Raw genomic sequence first — 20,510 nt, 5'->3', positions numbered from 1 at the left:
CAAAGTGAAGGGAGGAAAGTCTAGCAGAGAGATTCAGGGAAAGCTTTTCTTTTTTTTCTTTCTTTTATTTACACACTCAGAGAGCTGTGGGGGCCTGGAATGCATTGCCAGGAGTGGTGGTGGAGGCTGGAAAAATAGGGGCATTTAAGAGACAGGCACATGGATGGTAGCAAAATAAAGGATTACAGGTGTGAGGTAGGGAAGATTTAGTTTGTTGAGGAGGTTTATGTAGGTCAGCACAATATTGTGGGCTGAAGGGCATGGACTGGGGCCGTAATTGGAGTACCCGGGGAAAACCCGCACAGTCCCGGGAGAAGACACAAACTCCACACAGACAGCAGCGGAAATCAGGAGCTCTGAGGGCAGCGGCAGAACTGACTGTGCAGCTGTCAGGTCGAGCCTGTGGTATCCAGCAGCCTGGCTGCCCTCACCCCTTCAGGGATAGATTGGACAGAGTGGGATGAATGCCCACCATCTCTCCCACACTGGCCCACAAGTTTGTTTTTAAATCGTTCAAAGGTAATAAAAAAAAGAATCAAGGTCAGAAGGCACCACCCACTGTTTTCGTGGCTCGGCGTCTTTGGTGACTTCTTCTCGTAAGCAACGTCCAAATCTGCTTCAGCCCAAACTTTGGGCACTTTTCTCTGCTTTACAGTTTCACCTAGGATACGACAGTTTATCGTCATATACATGCGTACAATGTACATTGGCGTCAACATTCTTACCTGCTGCCACCACACGGGTGTGTAAAACACAGCAATGATCGTATAAATAAAAATACGAGGTGCCATCAGACAGAAAAAAAACAAGGTTCCACATGGAAGGTTGGTGAGGAAGGTTCAGGTGCCAGGTATTAATGTTCAGATAGTCAGATGGGTTCAACGGTGGCTAGAAGGTCATGGTGGATAAGTGTCTGTCCGGATGCCCCAGTGATGGGTGTTGGGTCCCTTGTTGTTTGTCATTGACATTAATGATTTGGATGACGGAGTGGTAAATTGGGTTAGTAAATATGTGGATGATACAAAAATAGGGGGAGTTGTGGATAGTGAAGAGGGTTTTCAGGGATTGCAGAAGGATTTGGACTGTTTGGAAAAGTGGGCTGAAAGGTGGCAGATGGAGTTTAATGTAGATAAGTGTGAGGTGCTTCATTTTGGGAAGAATAACCAAGATAGGACGTATCCAGTGAAGGGGAGGGAAGAGGAACAGAGGGATCTTGGAATAACAGTTCATCGTTCTTTGAAAGTGGATTCTCATGTAGATAGGATGGTGATAAAGGCTTTTGGTATGCTAGCCTTTATAAAGCAAAACATAGAATGTAGGAGCTGGGAGGGGATGTTGAGGCTGTTCGTGGCATTGGTGAGCTGAATTTGGAATACTGTGTGGAGTTCTGGTCCCCAAATTATTGGAAGGATATCAATAAGATGCAAAAAAGATTTACTAAAATGTTGCCCTGACTCCAGTATCTAGAATACGGAGAAAGATTGAGTAGACTGGGTCTTTATTCATCAGAGGGTAGAAGGTTGAGGGGGGGAATTTGATAGAGGTATTTAAAATTATGAAGGGAATAGATGTGAATAGGCTCTTCCCCTTGAGGGTGAGTGAGATTGGAACGAGGGGTCATGTTAAGGGTTAGGGGGCAAAAGTTTAGAAGTAACATGAGAGGGAACTTCTTCACTCAGAGAGTGGTGGCTGAGTGGAATGGCCTTCCGGAAGAGGTGGTTGCGGCAGGGTCAATGTTGTCATTTAAGAAGAAGTTGGATGAGTGCATGGATGTGAGGGGATTGGAGAGTTATGGGCAGGGAGCAGGTAGGTGGGTCCAGAGGAGATCATTTAAATCATTACAGACTAGAGGGGCCGAGATGGCCTGTTTCCAAACTGTAATTGGTATATATGGTTGTATCAAAGGAGAGGAAATATTTAGAGTTGCAGTTAAACAACAAAGTTTGGGATTGAGTGCAGTGCACATGAGTGCTGGAGAAATTCAGCAGGGCTCACAGGATGTAAGGGGTAACTGATGCTATGGGCCCGGGCCTCTTCCTGGTAGGTGTATGATCTGCTGCTTTTCCCTAGTACGTTTGTGTGTCAGTGCAGGAAGAACTGATGTTTCAATGCACAAGACTCTTTGCCGGGTCCCGGAGTGGTTTATGGTTGGGGAAATTTACAGAGTTTAAAAGCCCAATAGCCTACTCTTCAACCTAGAGGTACTGGTGTTAAGGCTTCAATAACTTGTGTCTAAAGGGAGGCCAGGTTGGGAGAGGTGGGACTTCTCTCTTTGGAGCAAAGAAGGACGAGAAGAGATTTAATAGAGGTCTACAAGATTCTGAGAGGCGTAGATAGGGTGGACAGCCAGCACATTTTTCCCAAGGCAGGAGTATCAAACACCAGAGGAAATGAGAGAAGTTTAGGGGAGACGTCAGGATGCCTGGAATGCCTTGTATGGTGGTGGAGGTGATTGGGGGCCCAAATGATGTTGACTGCCTTCTTGAGGAAGCCCACATTCATTCCCCAGTACAGATTCCCCTGCTGAGCCCACTGCATCTGCCAAGCAGCAATCGCATCTGGATGGATCCCAGTCACTGCTGGGTGACTTGTCCAGTGCACCTCCGTCTGAGTTCACCCCTTCAATACCTGCTGATCAGGTCAAGGCCTCAGAGTAGTTGGCGTGGGACTGCTGAGATCATTCAGTTCCCAGGCACGGCGCACGGGTGGCTGAAGATTGACCAACCCCCATCCCAAGGGTGGAGGGCTGCCCTTGTACCTGGAACACTGGCACTTTGGTCAGAATACAAACAAACATTAAATAGACTGAGGGCCCTCGTCAGAGCCAATGACACCACACGTGGGGAGAGATCCGTATCCCAAATAAATTGGGTCTCTATGCAAGAGTGTGCCTGCTCATGGGATTAGAGGACTTTAATGACAGGGAGAGATCAGACTGGCTGGGGCAGAGGGGGCTGAGGAGGGACAGGGTAGTCAGAATCTTTAACGCTGTGGTAGTGGCATCAGAATTAATGTGAGAGGAAGGAGTAAAGAGGATCTGGGGGGGGGGGGGGGTGGAGAGAGTGGTTGATACCGAGAACTCATGGCCAGAGGGGGTACAATCAGAATCAACCAGTACGTTTACGTGACTTTCAGATGGGCACATAAACAGGCAAGTTACAGACAGGTATGGTCCTAAAGCAGGCACATGGGATTACCGTATATATGCGTGTAACAGTCAACCCTGTGTAAATTTGACCCCTCCACCTCTATTTTCTGGCCCTAGCCACCCACCCATCCAAGCTCTAGACACCCCGACTGTAAATCCTAACCTTGGAAGCCCATACATCTGAACTTCCCGACCGTGGATCCTTACCCTGGCCACCCGCCCATCCAAACCCCAGCCGCCCACCCATCCGAAATATCCGACCATGGATCCTCTCCCTGGCCGTCCGCCCATCCGAATCTCGACCGTGGATCCTTGCCACGGCCTCCCAACCATCTGCACTTCTTGACCGTGGATCCTTGCCTCGGTTGCCCATCCATCTGAACTACCCGAATGAGGATCCTCGCCCCGGCCGCCTGCCCATCCAAACTTCCCAACCGTGGATCCTTGCCCCAGTCGGCCGCCCGCCCATCCGAACTTCCCAACTGTGGATCCTTGTCCCGGCTGCCTACCCATCCGAACATCCCGACTGTGGATCCTTGCCCCGGCCTCCCACCCATCTGCACTTCCCGACCGTGGATCCTTGCCCCAGCTGCCCATCTATCCGAACATCCCGACTGTGAATCCTTGCCCCGGCCGCCCGCCCATCCGCACTACCCGACAGTGGATCCTCGCCCCGGCCGCCCCCCCACCTGCACTTTCCGACCGTGGATCCTTGCCCCAGCTGCCCATCTATCTGAACATCCCGACTGTGAATCCTTGCCCCTGCCGCCCGCCCATCCGCACTACCCAACAGTGTATCCTCGCCCCGGCCGCCCGCCCATCTGAACTTCCCAACCGTAGATCCTTGCCCCAGCTAGCCGACCGCCCATCTGAACTTCCCAATCGTGGATCCTTGCCCCGGCCGCCTACCCATCCGAACTTCCCGATACCCTGACCGTGGATCCTTACCCTGGCTGCCCACCCATCCGAACATCCCGACTGTGGATTCTTGCCTCGACCATCCACCCATCCGATCTCTCGATGCTCTAAACATAGACTGGCTATCTGTGCTCCTGGTGCCTTGAGTGACGCAGGTACTTAGCACAATTAAAAGTTTGACCCCCCCCACCCCTGGAAAAATTGGTTCATAAATCTTGCTGATTACACGTGTATAAACGGTCACATATGAGGGTCTATTTCTGAGCTGTACAAATCCAAGAAGCTAAACAACATGGAGAGGTTGGGGAAGAGGGGCGATGGGACCTGGTTCCTCGTGGAGGTGACCACCCCCCCATAACACCTTACCTGCACGGACGTCAAAGGAGCCAGGTTCAAGAACAGATTCAGGCTTTGGTCTTGGGACGGCAGAGGCATCCTGGGTGTCGAAGGCCAGCCTGCGACGCTGGAGAACTGGTGAACTGGCGGAGTGCAGGCGCTGGAAGTCCTCACGAGAGCTCACCCTGCGCAAGGAGTCTGGGGTGTAGCCGGGGTTGTCGAAGGGTGACAGAATCGGGCTGAAGGGGCACTGGGAGTAGGAGACTGAGTGCTGGCCTGCACTGCTGTACTTGGGCTCACGCATAGGGGACGGGGCTCGATCCGGCTGAGCTCGCTGGCTCAGTTGGGAGGACGGGGTCAGAGGCAATGACATCATTCGGGGGGATGGGGCTCGATCCGGCTGAACTCGCAGGTCCAGTTGTGAATATGGGGTCAGGGAGCCCGACATCATTCGGGGGGACGGGGCTCGATCCGGCTGAGCTCGCTGGTCCGGTTGTGAGTATGGGGTCAGGGAGGCCGACGTCATTCGGGGGGACGGGGCTCGATCCGGCTGAACTCGCTGGTCCGGTTGTGAGTATGGGGTCAAGGAGCCCGACTTCATTCCAGGGGGTGGGGCTCGATCTGACTGAGCTCGCTGGCCCGGTTGTAATGGATCGAAAGTATACGAAGAGGACGCAGGCTGCGATGTCAGCGGAGAGTAGCTTTGGGACGACTGCGAAGTGTTTCGAGTCACACCTGCCTCAGGCCACAGTGTCTCGTATTTTTGCTGCAGACCTAACGTGTTCGAGATGGGAGCTCCAATGGAATTCTCAGTGGTCACCGGAATGCCTTTCCCTTGGGCCTAGAGATGAATCAGAGAACACGAAGACGGTGGTGAAGGGGAGGCATTCACATTCTCCCTCCACAGACCCTGGCCATCCACGGAAGGGTCTCTACATGCGCCACTCCCCAGGATTTTTATCTTCATTGCAGACGTAAAAATTTTTTTCCACATCTTTCCAACAATTTGGGCGGCATGGTTAGAGTAACGCTGCTACAGAGTCAGCGATCGGGACCAAGGTTTGAATCCGTCGCTGTCTGTAAGGGGTTTGCACGTTCTCCCTGTGACTGTGTGGGTTTTCTGGTATTCCCCCACCGTTCAAAGCATACCAGGGGTTGAAGGTCAATTGAGTGGCATGGGCTCTTGGGCCGAAATGGCCTGTTACCGTGCTGTACGTCTGAATTTAAATTTTTTTTAAAAAGATGTTAAACCGAGGACCCTCCTCAGGTTGGAGGCATCGAGGAGGAGGAACAGTGATTCCTGGTGCCCAAGTGAATATTTCTACCTTCCCCGAAGCAATGTGACTAAAACCAATAGATTTGGCCATTGATTATGATTTTTTCACAGCTGCTGTGTTCCAGGAAATGATTCCCATTTTCCCAGAACGCAATCCGTGTAAAAAAAAAAGATTGGAACGGGAACAAAGCAAGGATAAAGATGTAAAACCAATATTTCGGGCTTGAGCCCTTCGTCAAGGTACGAGGAAAATATAGGCAGGTGCCCAAACAAAATGGTGGTGGGGAAGGTCAGGAGTACAGTCCCACAGGCAAGGAGCAATAGGTGGGTAAGCGTACCTGGACCAGCTGCCCCGAACCCTTGGGCGTCGTAGGGCTACCTTGTGTGGACCATATCGACTGCAGCTCCTGCGACAACCTGTCCAGTTTAAACGCGGCCTTGCTGACCTTCTGCTCACTCTGCAGCAGGTGGCTTGTCCGTGACTCTGAGAAGGAGAGGAAACCAGGAGGTGAATGACTCGGTAACAGGCCATTTCGGCCCACGGGTGGCACGGCAGGTGGCTAGAGCTGATCTCCCCTCGAGTTTTGGCTCGAGGCATCGACCATTCTTTTTCCCCCACAGATGTGCTTGACCTGCCGAGTTCTTCCATCAGATGGAGGTTGGCTTCGGTTCCCATCATCTGCCGTCCCCGGTGTTTGCACCACAGTTCCTTTCCCAATACCCCTGCATTTTTCCCTTCAGGAAATACAACAGGAACCTACTAGAAGCCTCTCATCTGAATTGTTTAAGGCCATGTGCACTGAGACACTGTGGTGAAACTGTTCTGTATAGTATCAAGGCAAGTCAATAATTTCCAATGTTTTTGGCTCTTTGAATACGTGTCCTACAACTACGTGTGCATAAGAGTGGCAGAGAGAATCACTGGAGTCTTCCCACCGTCCATCAATGTGACCTACCAGGATTGTGTGAAGAGGGCGTGCAAAATTATTGAGGACCCCTTCCACCCCGCACACAGCATCTTTCAGCTGCTCCCCTCGGGGGAGAGATCCAGGAGGATCAGAGCCAGCACCACCAGGCTGAGGAACAGCTTCTTCCCGCGGGCAGAGAAAATACTTGTCCTGCATGTGTATTGTTTGCCGGCATGTGTGTATTGTGTGTCCGAAGACCTGAGAACATGGTTTCATCAGCTTGCATGTACAATCAGATGACATTAAACTTGACTTGAGCATGGGGGTGGCACGGTTGGTGTGGTGATTAGCGCAATGCCTTTACAGCACCAGCGATCGGGCCTGGACTGGGGTAGAGTCCTGCGCTGTCTGTGAGGAGTTTGTACGTTCTCCCCATGTCTGTGTGGGTTTTCTCTTGGCCTGTGGTTTCCTTTAAAATGTAGCGGGGTGTCGGTTAATGAGGTGTAAATTTGGCGCCACGGACCCGTGGGCTGAAATGGCCTGTTACCGTGCTGGATGTCCAAATTTTGAAAGATTTCCAGCATCCCCTTCCCAACTGGTCTGGTGATGGACTTACCAAGCCCAGGCGAAAACACACTGCCCAGGGGAGAAAGTCCGAACTCCAGCTGCTCGTCTGCCATACCTCCGCACGGGTACTGCGCGCTGTGGGAGCACAGCTGATCCAGTAGGATTGTGGTCCTGCAGAAAGAACAAGCAATACACAAGCTCATTAGAGGGATGTAACAAGGTTGGCTGAACCAAAACCCACCCTCGCCACCACGTGTTCCACATACTGAGTGGAAAATCTACCCCTCAGATCTCCTTTAAATTTCTCCCCCTTTGTCTTAAGCTTGGACCCCCACCCCCGTCCTCTGTCGACCTACTCCTCCTGATTTTGTAAACCTCAACCTTCTACGCTGCAGTGTGAAGAAACCCAGCCTATCCAACTTCTAAGGGAACTCCTCCATTCCAGGTCAGCCTCCTGCGTTCTTTCCAGAGTTCCCGCATCCTTCCAGGCAACCGAACTGCACGCAGCACTTGGTGCAGCCCGGCCAAAGTTTCGTGCGGATGCAACATGGCACCCCAACTCTTGCACTCGCAGCCCTGGCCCTCCCCGCCCTGCTCGACAGTTCTTCCTCCAACCCCCTCACCGCTACTGACTGCTTGCTCAGTGACAGTGGGTGTGCTTAAGCAGTTCCCAAATCAAACGCAGGATGCAAAGCACCCTGGGGTGCTCTGAAACAGCCGGAGATTCCCTTCCTTTCAATTCCTCCGAAATGGGACCCTTGCCCCCGATCTCCAGCGCCAAAAACTTAGAGGCCAGAAATTCCGAGAATTCTTTAAGTAGACATGAAGCATCAATGACCGAGTTACAGCTTTGAGTAACCGAGACAGGGAAAGATTTCTCTTGCCCTCCGCAAGATAGCAATCCTCTATCCCCCAGAATTTCAGCTTCCGTGGCTAAACCAGACGAAGAAATTTAAAACTACTCACAACATGAACAGTCTTGTGAAGTGTCAATTGGGGAGGGGAATTTGTTGACAAGCCAAATGCAGTGGAAGCTTCAATCTGTTCCTGTGCCAATTAGTTGGAAAGTCCTGATGGCACAACTGCTCCAGAACTGAGAAACAACGTGCACGAGGTCCCGTATAACGACTGGCCCACCCTCGTCAGCTGAGTCAGTGTTTCGGGGTGGAGATGCCACTCCCATCAGCCACGCTGATGTTCTGCCCACAGGGAGTCGCCTTGCCCCCTGGTGATTGACAAGGTTTCAGGTTTATCAGGCCAAGCAAGTTGGGGTGGGGGGGGTGGGGGGGAGGTGGATTGTACCAGTTACTGTGGCGTGAGGTGTGGCCATCACTCCTTGTGGGAGCGGGACTCCCAGCGTTAGAATGACCAGCAAAAGACCCGCTCCCACCTTGACGAGAAAGCGCAGGTGGGGATATGAAATGAGGATGCGGCCGCATTCACTGTGGATGCTCTTCAAGGTGAGCAGGTCGATTCATGCAATGAACGGTCATTTGGAGGGACAAGAGGTTGGGTGATTCTCACAGGAAGCGTACAAGAGCAACAAATCAATGGGATCAGAGAGAAAGACAACACAAAAGCAGACCATTCAGCCCATCGGGTTTGGGCTGATCACCAACCACTAATCCTACGTTATTCTCATCAACTACCTCAGGTTCCACCCCCCTCAACTACACACCAGTAGCCAATTAACCTATCAGCCCACAGGTTTTCTGCGGCGGGGGGGGGGGGGGATGGTGGGAGGAAACCGGAGCACCCATGGGAAACCCACGCAGTCACAGGGAGAACATGCAAGCACCACAAAGACAGCCCCTGGGGTTGGGGCTGAACTGTTACTGGTGTGGGGCCAGCTCTCACACTGCGCCACGACCTTCCAGCTCGTCCAGTGTCTTTGGTCTACATCAGATCACAGGTGCCACAAATAACAACTGCTCACACCCCCTGGTGTAGCCTTTCCCAAACCATTTCTGTCTGGTCTTCCAGAACACCACTGCTATGAGAAAACATCCAATGAACTAAGATCTTCGTCAACTGTTAGCAATAATGGTGGAGAAACTGAGCGGGTAAGACAGTGCACTTTAGATAGCAAAAATAAAAATAAATTACCAATGTCTAAGCCTGAGCCCTTCAATAAGGGGAAAAGTTGAGGGGGAACTTCACACAGAGGGCTGTGGAATGAGCTGCCAGCTGAGATGAGGAATGTGGACTCAGTAAGAAGAATTTGGACAGGTACGTGGATGGGAGGGGTATGGAAGGCTATGAACTGGGTGCAGGTTAGTGCGACGAGGTTAAATAAATGGTTTGGTACAGACTAGAAAGGCCGAAGAGAACTGTTTCTGTGCTGTTATGTTTCACGGTTCCATGCTGAAAGGGTCACGTGCGAAACATTGGTGATTGATCTTTGTGAGATAGTAAGGACACCGCTTGACATTTCTCCAGCGTTGTGTTTTGACTTCAATCGTGCATCTGCAGACTTTCAATTTTGAACCTCAGTGGGTCAAATCCGTCCCATCCCTCGGAACCACGGTAGATCTTTCCTCAGTCACCGCCCCATGTTACCCCAGTGGAGCACACCTCCTCACGAGATGGGACGTGCCCAGAATGCCAGCACGGGCGAGTCAGGCCGAAGGGCCTGTTCTGAGCCGACACTCTCCTTCACCAACATGCAGAGTGCGTCGCCGAGCTCTACGTTGTCATAGAGATTGCTTTCAACGCCTCAGCGACGACTCTTCAAACACAACATCTCTCACAGAACCCATGACTGGAGCACACTAGGAGCTGGTTGTTGACCTCCCTTCCCTCGGGATATGCAAGGAGAGGAAAGTCAAAAAGGCCCAACGTAGTGCCAAACCAACACCCAAAGTAGAACCATTGTAGGCACAAGGTTGATACATTTCTGAATATAAGCCTCATTTCTGCAGCTGATATAACGTCTTCACAAAGCAGTTTATTGAACAGGGGATGAAGGTCCAAGTAAGAACCTGTGCACCATAAGTGCAAGAGCTTCCCAGTCGTCTGGACAAGGGCAGGCACAAAATTCCATATCAAGCGGTATAGGCAGCTGGCTACTCACCCTCTCCACTGCCCCATCCCCAACACAACAATTCACCTTGTCTGCTTTGACAGCACGCCCCAAAGCAGAGGTTGGTGTAACAAAGGCAGCAGAAACAGACCCCTCTGAGCCTATTCCTTCAGCTGGATCCCCAACAGCGTTGCGGAGTTATTTGCATCTGAAAGGCCGCAGTCGCACAAGTCGGCGTATCGAGGTCACCCGGCCGCATCACGTTCAATGGCTACGTGATGTCATGTCATGTTTAAAATTGGAGAAGATTAGATGCTTAATTTTCAATTTGAATGCAAATTTTCAAACACCGTGAAAACCCCTTTCGAGTTACTTTTATAATCTTATGAAGGTAGAAAGGTTGACTAATCAGGTAGGATTCAGTCTTCCTTTTTTTTCTGGCCAGTTTCTTTCTTGGTGGTGGGTTTAGATTTTCCTTTTTTTAATAATAAAATATATAATGTTTGATTAAAATATGGAGAACCTTGGGTGAAATAATATGATTTAAGTGTAATGTATGTATCTTTTAGAATTTTATCCATATGGACTCTGTATTTCTGGATGTGAAATTTCCATGTTAATAAAAATATTGAAAAAGAAAAAAAATGTAAATTTTAAATTTAAATGCGAGCCTGGTCATGATGCCCACATAAGGGAATGGAATGCTGACCATTGCACTAAGACAATAGAGCAGAAATAAGCCATTCAGCCCATCAAGTCTGCCCCACCATTCAATCATGATCTCTGATCCATTTCCTCACTCGGCCCCACTGCCCGGCCTTCTCCCCATAACCTTTGATGCCCTAGCAAATCAATCTCTGCCTTAACTACATCCAATGACCCGGCCTCCACAACCACCCGTGGCAACAAATTCAAGATTCACCACCCTCTGGTTGAAGAAATTCCTCTGCACCTTCGTTTGAAGTGGATGCCCTTCAGTCGTGAAGTCGTGTCCTCTTGTCCTAGACTCTCCCACTGTGGGAACCAACCTTTCTCCATCTACTCTGTCCACACCTTTCAACATTCAAAATGTTTCAATGAGATTCTCCCTCATTCTCCTTAATTCCAATGAATACAGGCCAAGAGCAGTCAAACACTCCTCATATGACGACCCTTTCAGTCCCAGAATCGTCCTTGGAACCTCCTCAGAACCCTCTCCAAAGTCAGCGCATCTCTTCTTAAAAGAGGACCTTAAAACTGCTCACAATACTTCAAGTGAGGTCTCAGCAGTACCTTAAAATAGAACAATACAGCACAGTACAGGCCCTTCGTCCCTCAATGTTGTGCCGACCCATGTATTCCTTCCAAAAAAAAGTACTAAACCCTCCCTATCCCGTAACCCTCTATTTTTCTTTCATCCATGTGCCTGTCTAAGAGTCTCTTAAATGTCCCTAATGTTTCAGCCTCAACCACTATCCCCAGCAAAGGCATTCCAGGCCCCCACATCTCTGTGTAATAAAATGTATCCCTGATGTCTCCCCTTAACTCCCCTCCCTTCACTTCATACAAATGTCCTCTGGTGTTTGCTGATCCTGCCCTGGGAAACAGGTGCTGACTGTCCACCCTATCTATGCCTCTCATAATCTTGTAGACCTCTATCAAGTCTCCTCCCATCCTTCTACGCTCCAAAGAGAAAAGTCCCAGCTCTACTAACGTTGCCTCATAACATTTATTTTCTAATCCAGGCAACATCCTGGTAAATCTCCTCTGCCCCCTCTCCGTAGCTTCCACATCCTTCCTTTAATGAGGTGACTAGAACTGAACACAATATTCTAGGTGTGGTCTCACCAAAGATTTGTAGAGACCTCTCTACTCCTGAACTCGAACCCCCATTAATGAATCCAAGCATTCCATAGGCCTTCTTAACTATCCTATCAACCTGTGTGGCAACCTTGAGGGGTATGGATTTGAACCCCAAGGTCCCTCTGTTCATTCATACTCTTACGTAACCCTGTATTCAGCCTTCTGGTTTGTCCTTCCAAAATGCATCACCTCATTCTTATCCTGATTGAACTTCATCTGCCACTTTTCTGCCCAACTCTGCATCTTGTCTATATTCTCTTGTAACCTTCGACAACCTTCAGCTCCATCCACAACTCCTCTAACCTTTGTATCATCCGCAAACTTACTGACCCATCCTTTCACCTCTTTATCCAGGACATTAATAAATATCACAAGGAGCAGGGGTCGCAAACCAGATCCCTGCGGCACTCACTCCACTAGACACCGAACTCCAGGCAGAATACTTTCCTTCCACTACTACTCTTTGCTTTCTTCCTACAAGCCAATTTTATATCCAGACGGCCAAGGTTCCACTGATTCTGTGCCTCATGACGTTCTGGATGAGTCTCTCGTGGGGGACCTTGTCAAATGCCTTGCTAAAATCCATGTAGACCACATCTACCGCTCTACCCTCATCAATTTTTGTTACCTCCTCAAAAAACCCAATTAGATTCATCAGGCACGACCTTCCCTTCACAAAGCCATGTTGACTGTCCTTGAGTAGACTGGACTTCTCCAAATGCTCATATAAACTATCGTTAAGAATCCTCTCCATTAGTTGGCAAACCACTGACGTAAGATTCATCGGTCTATAATTCCCAGGATTCTCCCTATTACCTTTTTTTTTTAAACAAGGGGACTACATTTACCATTCTCGAATCCTCCGGCACCTCCCCTGCTGCCAAAGAGGATTCAAAGATCATAGCTACTGTCCCAGCTCTCTCTTCCCACAGCAGCCTGGGGTATATCACGTCCGGCCCCTTGGGACATCAATCTTGATGTTGTTAAGAAGATCCAGATCTTCCACTTCCTTAATCTCCACATTGTCCAGTAGACAGGCCTGTTCAATTTCAACTTCACCCTGATTAAAGTCCTTTTCTCTTGTGAATACTGACGTGAAGAATTCATTTAGAACCTCCTCTACCTCCAGGCATGTTGCCTCCTTTATCAGTCCCACCTTCATTCTCGTCATCCTTCTGTTCTTCACACCTTGGGATTCTCCTTAATTTTACATGCCAAGGCCTTCTCCTGCGAACTCTCCCGAGTCCTTTCTTAAGCTTCTTCTTGGCCACGATAAACTTAAAGCCTCAACATCACATCCCTGCTCCTCGATTCAATTCCCCTTGAACTGAATGTCAGCATTGCACTTGCCTTCTTCACCACCAACTCAACCTGCAAATTCACTTTCAGACCTGCCCCTCCATTAGGTACACGGCGTATCCCCATGCGAGATTCACACAACCTTCAACTCAACCAATCCATTAAATATGTACATCTCCATCTTAAAGGGCCAAGCAGAGGCACACCAACACCTCTAAGTTGTGGGTAATTTGGCATTTTGTTGGATACTCGTTCCAACTTCTCCAGGGGCAGTGTGGAGAGTATGCTGAGGTGTGTGGTCACAGTCTGGTTTCATCAGCTGATTGTCCAGAAACGCCGAAGGCAGCAAACATAGTCAGAACCTCCTCCCGTCCAATGTAGACATCTACATTAAAAACAGCATCAAGAAGGCAGCCGACATCATCACCCCACTCACAACCTTTTCTCACTGCTCGAAGCAGGGAGAACCTGTGGCAGTGGTCAAGACAAGGCTCAGTGGCTGGAGGACCGACACAGGGTGTTGTAGATTGGGGAGTGGAGGTCCCAGGCAGGCCACAGGTTGGGGTGGGGTGGTCTGGAGGACCTAGACAGGCTGCGGAAGTGGGGACAGGAAGACCCACACAGAGGGTCGGAGACAGGCTCATTGAAATCAGGAATCAGGACCGGGATTTGACAAGGAGCTAAGGGCAAGAAGGGCTCCTGAAGGGGCCTTGGGTGCTGAAGGTTTCCTGATCATAATGTAGGATGGGATCTGGGAGCTTGGGTCACCGCCGGGCCATACAGGAAGCCGTGTAGATGTGGGAGTGCAGGAGGTGAATCAGCTAAACCACAACATAAGCACAAGATCTGTACCCCGACAGACACCACACATCTTTTGCAGTACTGGTCAATTGCAAATATTTATTTTGTTTTCTTTTCCTTTCGTATTAGAATTATATTTTTAAATGTAGACATACAACTCAGTAACAGGCCCTTCCGACCCATGAGCCCGTGCCGCCCAAATACCCCAATTAACATACAACCCCCGGTACATTTTGAAGGGTGGAGAAAACTGGAGCCCCCCGGGAGAACCCACACAGACATGGGGAGAACGTACAAACTCCTTACAGACAACGTGGGATTCAAACCTTGGCCCCAATTGCTTGCACTGTAACTGTGTTGTACTAACCGTTCCTTTTTGGGACGTCTTGTCTGTTCATTATACAGATCGAGTTCCCTTTAATTGAAATCCGAAAAGATCCAAAATCAGAAACATTTTGAGCGCTGGCACGTGACGCCACAAGTGGAAAATTCCACCCCTGACCTCACTTGGTCAAATCTTAAGTATCTTGATAAGCCTAAGAGCAGGACCGTGGGATCGGTGTGGGGACTGATAGTGGGTTGTCGGGACTGGGGGGGGGGGGGGTTCATGTGGGCACTCAAAAAGCCTGCTACTATTTATTGTGCCAAAATTAAAAAAAAACCCTATCCAAGCAGTTCAAATAGATGTACACAACTTGAACTTGTGAATGTGTTTTAAGTAATTGGGAACACATAGCAAACAATTTTTCATTGCATCTGCACATTTTACTCATGAACATGGCAATAAACCTTAATTTACTCATTCGCTCAATGTGTGTTTTAAATTTAATTTATAAATACAGCACAGAATCAGGCCATTTCGGCCCAAAAGCCCATATCACCCAATTGACAGATAACCCCCTGGTACATTTTAAACAGTGCGAGGAAACCGGAGCCCCCGGAATAAACCCACACAGACATGGGGAGACCGTGCAAACATCTTACAGACAACGTGGGATTCATACCCGGGTCACTGGTGCTGTAACAGCGTTGCGCTAACCCTGCCGCCCACTATTCTGTGAGCTCCGTAGCTGGGTTGCCTCATGTACCAAGCACCTATCTATACACATTCCAACATACAGGGCTTGACTCAGTGTCTAATTAGAATAATGCTGCAGTCCTCAGCAAGATAACATGCTTGGGTTACAAACTAAACAACTCGACAGCGTGATTCACTCCGCAAACTCACTGACAAGCAAATTTAGTTTCACCTCTGATGAAGCAATTTGACTCGACTTTTGCTTTTAAATTATTGTCACACATCCAGGGATTGAAAACACTGCTGACCTCTATCCCGCTTGGAGTGCAGTCCCCAAATAGAGCAAATAGATTTGGGATTGACCAGAATCAGAATATATTATCAAGAACAGGTCGTGAAATTCATTGTAGAGACCACAACGGGAACATCGGACGCAGTAAACGACCCCTGCTGATTCACAAATGAAGTGCTACTTCACTTGGAAGGACCGTTTGGGGCCCGAATGGTAGTGAGGGAGGACGTGTGGGTGCAAGTGTGGCACTTCCTACGCTATGGGGGCGGGGGGGGGGGGTAGGTGCCAAGGGCGCAATTGGTGGGAAGGGAGGAGTGGACAAAGGAGTCACGGAGGGAGCGGTCACTGAGGAAGACAGGGAGAGGAAGAGTGTTGGGATCATGTTGTTGATGGCGGAAGGTGATACATTGGATGCAGAGGCTGGTGGGGTGGTAGGTGAAGACCAGGGAAATCCTGTCCTAGTTGGGAACGAAGGGGAGCAGGGCAGATGTGCGGGTAATGGAGGATATACGGGTGAGGGCCAAGTTGATGGGAGAAGAGGGGAAGCCATGTTTTTTTTTTGAAGGAGGATGATCTGGCTTGGAAGACCTCGTCCTGAGAGCAGATACGAGGGAGGAAGTGAGAGACAGGAATAGAATCCTTTCAGGGGACAGGGTGGGAAGTGGTGCAGTCGAGGTAGCTGTGGGAGTTGGTGGACTTGTGGAAAACGTCTGTCAAAAGTTTGAAAAAGAGCAGAGATGCTTTAAACCACAAGTGAAGGCGAGTTGATACTTATCTTCGCACCATGTGGTTCTCATCTAAGTTCACAGAACCTTTTAGATACCAATGCTGCGGAAGGACTGCACCCCTCAAAACAATTATTGTTATATGTACTAAGATAAAGTGAAAAGCTTATTTTGTGTGTTGTAATAAAACAAAAGTGTAAAATGTGTTACTGCAAGTCTAAAAGTGCAGGGATTGTGTTACAAAGACAGAGTGGAGAGTATAGAGAATTGTCTAGTTGAACAGTACAGGGGGATCACCTTGCACCAACAAGAAATCCATTTAAGAGCCTGATAACAGCAAGGAAAAGTTCAAGGTTTAGATTTATTGTCAGAGTACATACATCACATACAACCCTGAGATTCTTTTTCCTGCAGGAGGCAGAATCACCACTTATTGGGAGTGCAAAAAAAACGTACTCAAAGTACACATGTAAACAAATAAATAAATGTAAGCGAACTGACTGTGCAACAATCAATAAAGTGCAAAAGTAAAAGTCTTTGAATGAGTCCCTGATTGAGTTTGCATTTAGGAGTCTGACAGTGGAGGGGGAGCGGCTGTTCCTGAATCTGGTAGGTTCTAGTCTTGTGGCACCGAGACCTCTTTCCTGATGGCAGAGCGTGTGCTGGGTGCAGTGGATCCTACATGATCACTGCCCTCCGACAGCAGCGTTCCCTGTAGATGTTCTCACTGGTGAGGAGGTCCTTTTGCCTGTGATGTCCTGGGCTGGGCCCACTATCTTTTGCAGGGCTTTACACTCAGGGGTACTGGTGTCCTCAGACCAGAGCAGAGTACATACATGACATCATAGTAGCAAGGACAGAGAATCTGGAGGTTTGTATTTTCAAGCTCATGTATGTTGGAACCTACGGAAGTGGGGGGGTGGGGGAGGCTGTATAACAAACTTTATATCTATCCCCTTTGTCCGTTAAACACCTGCTCATGAAATGGGCCTCTCTCGATTTAACCCTCTCCGAACGGGCCATGATCCTGTCCATGTGTCTCTGTGAAGGGCTTTTGACAAAATGGCAACTCTTGGTCTTCCTTCCGGTCGACAAAAGTTAAAAAATTTCAAGCATGTTACTTTCTAATCAGTGGTTCTCAATCTTTTTCTTTCACTCACACACCACTTTAAGTCATCCCTATGCCATAGGTGCTCAGTGATTAGTAAGGGATTGTTTAAGGTGGTGAGTAGGTGTTTGAAAACCAGTTTTAATCGTAACTAATTGACTCATTAAGTGCACGGTTTCAGAACTTCAAAGGAAATGGCCCAATGACGATTTTTCTCAAGCAAAATATTTCAGTAACAATTGGGTCTAGAGCAGTGGTTCTCAACTTTCCCTTCCCACTCACCTCCCACCTGAAGCAATCCCTTACTAATCACTGAGCACTGATGGTCTAGGGATGACTTAAAAGTGGGATGCGAGTGGAATGAAAAAGGTTGAGAACCACTGCATTAGTTCAAATGACCTAAAAATGTTTTGCCGCTGATTTTCGTTGGTACTCAGCATCTGATGCCTCTAATCTCAGTCTTGGCCGGCACTGATGGATTCCAGTTGCCCTGATCCCGCTTTTCCATGGTTGCAATGTCCCGGTGAAGCCTTTCACCGTGTTTGTCACCGAGATCAGCAGGGAAGGAGTCCAAGCGCGGATGCGGAAAAGGAATTTTCACCGATACGTTGCATTTCATGTTTTTTTTTGTATGCTTGAAGTTGACTTAAAAATAACAGAAATAGCTAAAAAGTACAATTGGAAAAGTTTACAGTGATTTTCATGATCAACAGCCTAAAATCCATAAAATACACCCACAAGTGTTCAGGGAACAAAATCTTCATTGTCACAGTGTAATGACCCATAATTTCTGTTTGAATGTTTATGAGTCAGTCAGGACAAGAAGGACGAGCCCTCCTTCCTTAGAACAGCTTTGACAGGATCTTTCATGCGAGAGAATATCTCTGCATATTGCTCAGTGTGGCTGACAAGATGTTAAACAAAGAGTCTTCTTGCTACAGGTAATGAGTTGCCAGCTTAGGTTTCCAAACCTGGACACAAATATTTAACACGCTGACTCAGACACAAATTATTCCATTGTAAAATGACACACCTACAGCATAACAATTTAAAAGCCTGAGTCAACCCATTCTAGGCAATCAAGGAGAGGCTGCAAACTGGTTTCGAAATTGGCTGTGTGGGAGAAGACAGAGGGTGGTAGTGGATGGTTGATTCTCAGACTGTAGGCCTGTGACTCATGGTGGGCCTCAGAGATACGTGTTGGGATCATTACGGTTTGTCATCTATATCAACGATCGGGGATGATAATGTGATCAATTGGACCAGCAAGTTTTGCTGATGACACAAAGAGGCGTTGGGACAGCGAGGAAGATTTTCAAAGCTTGCAGAAGGATCTGGACCAGCTAGGAGAACGGGCCAAAAACTGGCAGATGGAGTTTAATGCAGACAAGTGTGAGGTGATGCATTTTGGAGGGGAAAACCAAAGTAGGAGATATACAGTAAATGATCGGGCACCAAGGAGTGTGGAGGATCAGGGAGTGTTGGGAGGGTTAACTGTGTGAAAATGAAAGTGATGCCGAGACTTCAATCCCTCTTCCACTTGTTGCCGATTCCTTGCCTCCAAATTTTTTAAAGATACTCAATGGTCATATAAGACAATTTCTTTGGAATAATGAAGTGCCAAGGATCTCCATGGAGAAACTGATGTGGGGATATAAATTGGGGGGGGGGATTAAGACTGCCAGATTTAAAAAAATATTATCTAGCAGACAGGCGAGGTTCCTTTAATCCTTCTTTGAATCAAGAAGGGGCCCCAAATAGGATCACATACATTAAGGGAGGGGGCAGCAAAGGATTTTATTTACAAATGAAATGTCAAATTAATAACAAAAAAAATGGACAACCCCATTTTAATACATGATCAAAATTTGGCATGAGATTAATAAATATATTTTTTTAAAAAGTGGGGATATTACCGAAGCAGCACTCTGCCAGTATGAATTTAGGTAATAAAATTCAAAATATTTGGTATGAGAAAGGAATTAGGCATAATCGAAGGTTGTTATGAGGAAGGGCTACTTATGTCCTTTGAACAACTAATACAGAAATATGACTTGTTGAATAGAACCTTCCATTGCTTTCTTGCGAGAAAGGTGGGGCCTCACATGGTCCTGCCTTCAAGAAATTTAAAAAAAGAACAACTTTCGCAGTTTTGCCTTGCTGGTTTATCAAGGACGGGATCCAATCAAAAGTTAAAATATCCTCCAATCAGTACATTTTGTCTACCCTCTACTGTTTTTTAAGAAGTCATTTTGTATAAAGGAGCCTTGAGTTTTTACACAGGTTGACCTGCTGAGTTATCCTAGAGCTCTGTAGATGTTCAAGTCCATCCCCTCCACAGACTCCATCCACATCTCTTCACTGCCTGGGAAAGACAGCCAACACTTCCTCAGGAGTTTGCGGAGGAGCTAGTGGAGTTGTTCAAGTGAACCCGGTACGGACTTGAAGGGCCGACATGGCCTGTTTCCGTGCTGTCAACGGTTATATGGTTATATTGTTAAATGAAGTGGAAGGGGTGCATAGGTGGGGAAATAAATCTAAATTTATAACTAGGATATATTTTGTTCTCCACGGCAGAAGTGTTAGGCCAGGCCTACGAAAGAGAGAGAAGTGGGTGTCGGACCTGGGTACCAGAGGGGTGTTGGTCTGACTGGTGTTTGGATGGTATGACATCAACAATCAATGCGAGATATGGACTGGTTCAATACAATGTTTTTTACATCAATTATAATTCATGCCACAAAAACTGGAAAAATCAAAACCTGAAATATCTGATATGTGCCGTTGAAATTGGAACCTTTTTACATTCTACCTGGTCGTGAGCAAAGGTAAGACCATTCTGGTATGATATCGCTGAAACACTAACAAGAGTAGCCTTCCCATACGATCTAGAGCTGCACCTTCTGGGCAACCTTTTGGTCGTGAGCAATGAACTGACCAAATTTCAAATTCACTTTGTTAAGGTCGCTCTGGCTGTGGCCAAGAAATGTATAGCAATCACTTGGAAATCTGACTCTACCCTTCTTATTGCTCGATGGGCCATGGAGATAGGCCCATGTGTACCCATGGAGCAAATTACCTACAACTTAAAGAATAGGCACATTCATTAAGATATGGCAACTGTACTTGGACTATGTAAGGGTCCAATTATAAATTTGGCGCTTCACTGTGTGTAATGCTGTGATATCCCCAATAAAGGATTATGAGAGCTTTGACGGTACGTGAAGTTATATTTTTGTATTTGTGTGGG

At 48.0% G+C, this 20,510-nt stretch overlaps 1 protein-coding gene across 1 annotated transcript in view; it reads right to left on the bottom strand.

Annotated features, from left to right (window-relative positions):
- ppp1r13l (protein phosphatase 1, regulatory subunit 13 like) overlaps positions 1–20,510 on the bottom strand; it is a 49,094-nt gene that overhangs the window by 14,098 nt on the left and 14,486 nt on the right. The window contains exons 2-5 of the mRNA XM_069907765.1: positions 7,203–7,324; positions 6,017–6,162; positions 4,433–5,243; positions 560–661 (exon numbers count right to left, since the gene is read on the bottom strand). Of these exons, the coding sequence (XP_069763866.1) occupies positions 560–661; positions 4,433–5,243; positions 6,017–6,162; positions 7,203–7,324 (1,181 nt within the window). The remainder of the gene's footprint in view (positions 1–559; positions 662–4,432; positions 5,244–6,016; positions 6,163–7,202; positions 7,325–20,510) is intronic.

Source organism: Narcine bancroftii, chromosome 13 (assembly GCF_036971445.1).
Source record: "Narcine bancroftii isolate sNarBan1 chromosome 13, sNarBan1.hap1, whole genome shotgun sequence".
Classification (NCBI taxonomy): Eukaryota; Metazoa; Chordata; class Chondrichthyes; order Torpediniformes; family Narcinidae; genus Narcine; species Narcine bancroftii.
The sequence above is the reverse complement of the archived record's forward strand: the minus strand, read 5'-3'. Positions and strand labels throughout refer to the sequence as shown.